This window comes from Heptranchias perlo, chromosome 3, assembly GCF_035084215.1.
Source record: "Heptranchias perlo isolate sHepPer1 chromosome 3, sHepPer1.hap1, whole genome shotgun sequence".
Taxonomy (NCBI): domain Eukaryota; kingdom Metazoa; phylum Chordata; class Chondrichthyes; order Hexanchiformes; family Hexanchidae; genus Heptranchias; species Heptranchias perlo.
In genome coordinates, this window is record NC_090327.1 from 13,958,422 (window position 1) to 13,966,618 (window position 8,197).

The window sequence follows — 8,197 nt, forward strand, 5'->3', positions numbered from 1 at the left end:
ATCATTTATACACTATCACTGTGCAATTCCACTGAGTATCTCTGTTCTGTCTGACACTACACTTCTGTTTCCTGATGTTAACCAACTTCTTACCAAATCCCATGTTCTGTTCTGGATTTCTGTAGCTTTTAGTTTAATTAGAGGTCTCTCATGTTGAAGTTCAGCAAAAGTTTTCTGAAAGTCAAAATAAACTATACCATCTGTTTTGGAAAGTTGTCCAAACAAGATTCCAAACAATCTGGAAAGTTGAGGTGGTTTGTCAGACAGGATCTTCCTCTTCTAAATCTGTGCAGTCCCTTTCTTAAGTTATTGTCATAAGGAACTCCTTTGGTCTATCCATTAGAATGGTCGCCATTATTTTGGCTGTTGTTGAAGTTAGGCTAATGGGCCTGGAGGTGCTTGGGTCAAATTTGCCATCCATTTTTAATACAGTATTACTTTTGCTTACTGCGAACCTCACCCCAGTGCTCAATGATTTCTTTAGGAAAATAGTCAATAATGCCCCCCAAATTTCCTTCCTAGTCTTCTTTAACTTATCAAGTATTTCTGTCACACTGATTTCAAATTCCTCTAGGTTACTGGATATACATAAAATTAGAAAACAAGCTACTATTATCCTTTTTAATGAATACTTCAACGATATTTCAAAACTTTTATCTTCAGTTTCACTGCCACTTTCATCTTTTATAATTTTAACTTCCTCTTTAACCACCTTTTTACTGTTATGATACCAGAAACATGTTTCAAATGTAATGTCACATCTCATCTCTATGCCCTTTTCAGAACTCCAGAATCTATTTTAATCTGCTTTAACAGATTCCGCTACTCCTCCCAGTGTTCCACATTGTATTTTTCCCTGTCGGGGTTGTGTAGATTGCTTTTTCCTTCTTCCCATTTTTATTGCCCTATTTATCCATTTGAGGAGCTGTTTGTTTAGCTTACGCTTATTTTTCTCAGGTTACTACTTACCTTTTATATTCAACAGTGCAGTTTTAAAAGTGTTCCATTTTTTCCCCCGGTTTATTTTAGTAGTACTTCACAGTTGGTTTATTTAAGCTCATCCTTTTTCCTTTGAAGTTTATCTTTTTAAAATTGCCCCTGGCTCTTATTGCAGGATTATCTTTAACTGTTATATTACAGACACTGATCTGAAACTAGTATCAGTTTAGTGCAGTGTGTAACTGGCAGATCCGAATTATACTGCTGGTTGCAGCTTGCTAGCTTTTAATGTTGGGAGAGTGTGGGTCTAAGTACTCGCTTTCTCTTTCTGAACTGTCTAGGCACTTTTTAAATTTAGCTTTGCACCAGCTACACCTGGTGAGAAGCCCAAGGATAATGTAAGTCAGATTGTCAATTTGACTCCCAAGTTATAGTGCCACTTATGCATTAACACACATTTAAATCCACATGCCATTATCACAATGGTGCTAGTAGAACCAGTGGTATTAATCATACTTTGTTACTAGTACACATAGACTTAATATTCATTCTTATAAAGATACATTAGACAGTTACATTCCTGAGATCTGCTTTAAAATGGTTACTGTCATCTTAAATTACATGTAAAATTATCACATATAGCTCCATTAAATATTATCTCAGTGCAAATGCCATCCTATGATGTTTCTTTTTTTGCTTTCAGTTGATATATACTCCAAGATCAAGAGACAGATTTTCAGCCCCATCGTTCATGCAGAGGGAACGCTTTAGCCGCTTCCAACCCACATACCCTTACATGCAGCATGAGATTGATCTTCCTCCCACCATTTCATTGTCAGATGGAGAGGAACCGCCTCCATATCAGGGGCTGTGCACATTGCAACTTCGAGATCCAGAACAGCAGATGGAACTCAATCGTGAGTCTGTCAGGGCTCCACCTAACAGAACCATCTTTGATAGTGACTTGATAGATGTGTCTATGTATAATGGAGGACCGCGCCCACCAAGCAGCAATTCGGGCATAAGTGCAACCAATTATAGCAGTAATGGAAGGATGGAAGGACCACCTCCGACTTACAGTGAGGTCATGGGTCACTACCCAGGGTCAGCTTTTTTCCATCACCAGCACAACACACCTCCTTCAACACATGGGGGAAACAGACACCATTTTCAGCAAAACAATGAAGACACTACAATTGTCCCATTCAGAGGGAAGGACTCGCACACAGGAAAAATTGTTTGACTGGCTCTATGGATGCTTGAACTGAAACAGGTGTGGCACCGCTGGGCTGCACTCCTGTGGCACAAGAAGTTATTTAGTGGGAATTGGTACAATTTAGTAAAACCAAACAAAAAGTTCTGTTTGTTTTCTTTGAGGGAGTGCATGATATGTTGATTCTAACAATATAACTTCCACTTTGGCAAACTAGCAGCGTTTGGCAAACAGTTTTTTATCTGGATTATTTAATTTTAAAAATACTTATCACAGAATTTCTGCTGTTGGCTTGTAGATTTTTTTGTAGTAACTGAATTGCCCGAGATGGATGCTTAAGGTGTTTAATGACAACTGTACGTTTTTGGCCAGTTTTGTGATATTTTACAAACAAAAAATTGAAATTCCTTTTGAGTGCCAAGACAAAAAGGTGGAAGAAAAAATGCAATGATTTAACTTGTTTGTGAAAAATTGAAATGTTGCACTATTTTCTTGTTTGAAAAAAGGGGAATTGCTTTATGGAAAATTTAATCTATCGTTGTTGTCTTCACACATGTGGAACAGTAGAATTTCCAAGGATGCAGGGGACTAGCGTTTTCATTGCATGGAGGTATTTCTGAAAAGAAATTTCTGGATCCAGCCTAATGCCTATTTACACAGGAAATGGAAAATACAGGGACACAAAATGTTAACTGTCATCGCAATAACTATTAGGAACACCAATATGATGAGAATTTCCATCTTGAAGTCTACTGGGTGGAAGGTAGTTTAAAGCTTAATTACTCCAAGTCTGCAGCTGTTTGGAATGAACAGTGATTCATGTTTTCAACTGCTCAAAGACATCAGCATATTAGCACATGCTTAACCTTAGTCTCATAATACATTGAAATTAGTTAAAAGGCGTTATGTGAAGTGGAATATGTAAGGTATCACAATAAGATCTTCATTAGATAACTCTTGAGTAACAGTTTCGACATTTGCAAATGTGCAGTAAACTGTTCAGTTCATTGTACTGTCTGAGGAAAGAACTTGAATGTTTAGACTTGGAAAGGTTGTGTTCAATTTCAGAAGTGAAATGTAGATTATAGATTAGTTCTAGTCAGTCTTGATATGCAGTGACTAAGATTCACGTTACATTTACACATGGATCAGTTGGTATGGTGAGTTTTTTTCTTAAACTACTCACAACTTAATGTAAAATATTTTCTAAACGAATCATAGTGTTTAAGCTGTTTTCTGCCTGTTGCCTTTGGAAATTTTGAAACATTTACCTAACACATTTTGGTCAAAAACTGAGGTTCAGCATGTGCAAGATACTTCAACAAAAGCAAAAGCCCTTCCATGTGAATTTTGACTGTAATGTTTTCACTGTGTTCATTTGATTGTTTCTTTGTGTATCTATAGAAATTAGAATGAAATATTGCCAGGGATGCACGTACAGGCAGGGAGAGTCTCCAAGAGTGACCTGAAAGTACTATCTGTGTTGACTGCATTCCTCATTACAAATCGTTAAATTGTGTTTCATTCCTTGTGTTTCCAAACCACCTTCTGAAGTGACCTGTAAACTGAATACTTGAAACTGTAATAACTTTCATAGTCGATTTTCCTTAGCCCTCAGCAGTTGTAGTTAAAAGTGCAAAACAGCTGCGGTTTACCAAATTTCGACATTATTTTTCACCCCTTGATTTTTGCCTTTGTGTACTTTTACAGCCTGTGGAAAACATACAATGAAACTTTTCACATAAAAACATTTTTGAGGCTGTTTGGTTCCAGAAAATGAGAAAAAAATTAATGTGACTGAGTCCCAAGATACATGATGTTGAGCAGTGAGCAAATGTATTCAATAAGTGTCACTTACACATTTCACTGCTATGTGGCTGCAGATTATTATCTGATACATGACATTGCATTGAGAGTGGGAAGATATTAATCTTGGATTGCATAGTGGTAAAAATGAGCACTGTTTGAATAACAATGCATCAGTTCTTTTTAAAAATGACTAAAGTATTTCTTTCCCATGCTTCATTATTGCTAATAAAAATGGGCATGGGGCAGAAATAATTAGCAAGTGGCGTTCAAAAGACTGGAAAAGTTATGTAGTTCCATTATTATAACTTGCAACTCATGCAGAATATGATGCAACTTTTTCAGTTATTTGGCACAGCCATCTTACATGGCAACTCACAAATAGCAAAGTTGTGAGTGGGTTATTTTGTTTTTTTTCTTAATGAAGTGCAGTTTCGCACTAATAAACATTACGTTTTGTTTGTATCACATGATTATAAAATGTTTACCTACCCTTCCCCCGACGACACACTCTTTACTCCAGTGCAGGAGCTATAATATGGAAAGCACAGATTTAGAGTTCTCCACACATAATGCAGTGTTGTGCTTTGAAAGGGCCTTTAGTAAACCCCAAATGTGTCAGTGCTAATGGACTGTCATTGCGCAGTGAACAATATCATAATGGGCTACACATACATTTGACATATTATAGTCATGGTATATCCAATCTCTTGTAATTTTTATCAGTGAATTATCTTTAGTAGTAACAAAAAGCGGAAGCTGAATGTAAACAGACGACCTAAATGCTAAGACGGTTCTTCAATCAATAAGAGCCTAATTAATGTGATACCCGCTATAACTAAAGTAGATAACTTGCAAATTTGAATGGAGAATGGTTAAAACTAAACAGCAAGTCATCCAGCCAACTTGTCTACTGTTTCATAGGCTTACCTTTTTGTCTCCTGTTTTGATGTTTATACTACAGGTACTATTGAATAATAATGTACCTTCTTCAACGAGCACATTCTTCGTAGACTAATGTGAGTATTTATAATTCATCAGTCACACATATTAAATAAGAGAAGTTGATACAGACAAATTTTGCAATGTTTAGATTAGCTTTAGGTCTGTTTTCTCAAGGGCTATGAAGGATCCTTTTAGAATCTTGCCTCCTCCTTTAGCCGTTTCTCATTGCATATAGCCTCAAGTTAGGAATGGCGTGAGGCAGGAACTAATCCTGACAGGATGTACCTTTTTAATCATCCTAGAATAAAATAAATACCTTAACACTTAATGCATCTTCGCTGTTGCAGATGTATGTTTTTCAACACCAGGCAATATTGCACTTTTGCTATTTTTTGAAAATAATTTTTTCATAAATGACTTTTCCTCATGCCTTGCAGTCGCCCGTATGACTCTTGAATGAAAGATAAAAAATCTTAGTCACTGTTTCTTTGATTCTGAAGCGTTCCTTTTTTTCCTATCGTAAGGTGTATGATTTCCGAAGACTGCCAGAGTTAACTTGTTCAGTGGTGTTGCTGCTGCTGCTACTGCTACCGCTGCTGCTTCTATTGCTGCTATTGCTTTCAATAATTTGTATGTCAGCTTATAATAATCATATGGTATATCATAAGACTCTTGGTGCGTGAAAAAGCCTCTTTATGCTTTCTATGTTGGCTTGTTCTGTCAGCTGTGGTAGAAACTGATCTATATTTTTTTTGAGGAGGTTTGCATGTTACTAGTATGTGAGCAGATAAGGTGCCTCATTTTCAGGTTTGAGCAGATATAGGAATCCCCTTGCACTCTGAGCTCCCACCTTTGTTGTGCCTCACTTAAATATGGTGCTTCTTTTGTTGTTTGTCTCTTTTATGTTTATTTGTAAGGTGCTGTATATAACTTGAATATATTATGCACATATCCTACCCAATGGGTAGTAAAAAACAACATTGTTAATAATGTATGATAATGTATAAATGACATAAATTTTAACACAGTGGCATAGAATTTATGAATGCCTACCATGTGCTTTGTCCTTTTTGTAAACAAAAGTTTGCAAAGTAATACATAAAAAAGAAAAAATCTACTTACTTTATTTTCCTAAAAATGATTATCCTATGATGCTACGGTGAAAAGCTGAAAATACCGAGCTTGACAATTGCCTCCTTAGTTGGGGGCGGGGGGGTAGTCAGTCGGTTTGTATGTAACAGAATTCTCAGTTGTAAATGTAACTTTGCAGTGAAGATGATTTGCTAAGTCAGCGTTAGAAATGCAACAGAATATTCACAATTTCTTTTGCCTGTCATTCAGCTGTCACCCAGTTGGACCAGTATTAGTATAAAGAAAGACACATTTATAAAGTCTTTCTTTCTTCTATGTTTATTAGTTTAATTCTTTAAAAGGTTTAATATGTAGTTTTGGTTACTCTGGGGTGGGGGGGGGACACGGAATTAAGAAATTAAGATCCTGCAGATTTTTTAAAATATAAAAACATATTTAGGAAAAAAGTAACTTGTCTAAAATATTAAAAATAATTGGAATTGGAGACATTCTGAAAACTAGTTCAACATTACCAATCAGATCTTTCACTTCCTGATACATTTTTTTGAAGAAAACAGTACAATGCCTATTCTGTGAAATTCAGTTGCTGAATAGGGACAGAGCTATGGCCAAAGGATGGTGTTGGGGGAGGGGGGGGGGGGGGAGCGAGGCGGTCAAAGTCCAGATTTGGCCCCCAGCAAATCTAGGTGAGGGGTCTGGGGCCAGAGAGCTAATGGTTTGTGACTGCATGCACAGTACAATCACAATGACATCCTCCAAAGCCATGTTGCCATTTGAGTCAAAACGCTAACACGTTTTGATTGGCAGTTTAAAAGTTAAGTGAGTAAATTATTTGTATTTAATTTTGGCTGAGTCCTGGCATATGAAATTGGCTGACCTCAGTGATTTGGCAGGGGGGCGGGGTAGAAATTATGACTCCTATCGATCTCTAATTGGCTGCACCACCCTGGGTCGAAGGGAGCAACTAGCACTGACCTATCCAAAGGATTGTCATGGTATGTAATTTTAGTAATTCACAATTCTGCCACTTACATTTGAAGAAAATGGCAGTGGGAGGACATACAATGTAAAAATTAATAAGACCTCCCCAAATTTAGGCATTTTATTGCTGGAGATAAGCAATTTAATGATGGACATTAGAATCCTTGCCACCTCTGTTAGTGACATGAATAAAATCATACCAAACACAGTTAGCTTATCTGGTGTAATAATGAACTTCAAATACAGATCTGTTAGCATTTATTAATTGATAAGTATCCTTATGGTTCCTTGTAGACAATATACAAGAAGTTCATTTTCATTTAGAGGATATTTTTTACATAGCAATGCTGCACAGATCAGGATATACAAATACAGGTGCCAGCTTTTCTAGCTGCTAGTTTTTTTGGCCAGGCTTTATTCCTGCTTTGGTGTGTCAACTACAGGACATTTACTGTAGCTTTCAAACCACCATGCACCCATACTTTGTTAATTTTAGTTACCAAAACAAATGATTGTGTACAGCAATATCAGAAATAGTTGAATGTTCCTTGCATTGAGTTCTGTTATCACACGATGTTGCTGGCAGAAATGTTAACTGTACAATACAATTGTTGTACAATTAATAGACATCCATGTGACCTATAATGGCAAAATTTGCTTATGAATTTTTTTAATATACAGTATTTGCTTATTTCCATGATAACACTTATCTACAAAAAATTGAAACTGTTGTGTATTTCCCTCTTTTAATTAAGCAATGGTGATGTCATAGTTTATAGACCTAAGGTCTGGTATTGCAATACTTTACAGAAGATGTTGCTAAGTGCTGTTGTAGTCAAAAATATTTTATGCTTGTACTTAGCTGTGGTCAGACCATGGCAAAAATCATTAAAAAAAAATTGAAATAAACACTAGCTTTCTCCTTTTCATATTTTTTGTATTGTTTTCAAATGAAGCAGAGGTTTTGCATCTGCCCCAGGTTAGGCATGGCATGATCAAATGCAAAATAAAGGTCCTCTACTCTATCCCAGCAGTGTGCCTCCAACTTGACTTTATTAAATCACCACTAGTCACATCTAGTACTGAAGTAACACTTCCAGTTGGTACTGAATTTTGTTTATCTGCGCCCACAAGGAACTAAATTGAGGTTTTCCAATTTTGTTTAATTTAGAACCTTACATCAGCAGAGTGCTGATTTCATCCCAAAACTCTGGGTTGAAT

At 36.4% G+C, this 8,197-nt stretch overlaps 1 protein-coding gene across 2 annotated transcripts in view; it reads left to right on the top strand.

Annotated features, from left to right (window-relative positions):
- ldlrad4a (low density lipoprotein receptor class A domain containing 4a) overlaps positions 1-7,885 on the top strand; it is a 336,816-nt gene extending 328,931 nt beyond the window's left edge. For both annotated transcript variants that reach the window (XM_067978209.1, XM_067978208.1), the window contains exon 7: positions 1,643-7,885. In XM_067978209.1, coding sequence (XP_067834310.1) covers positions 1,643-2,182 — 540 coding nt within the window. In that variant the 3' untranslated portion in view covers positions 2,183-7,885. The remainder of the gene's footprint in view (positions 1-1,642) is intronic.
- The last annotated feature ends 312 nt before the right edge of the window (positions 7,886-8,197 follow it).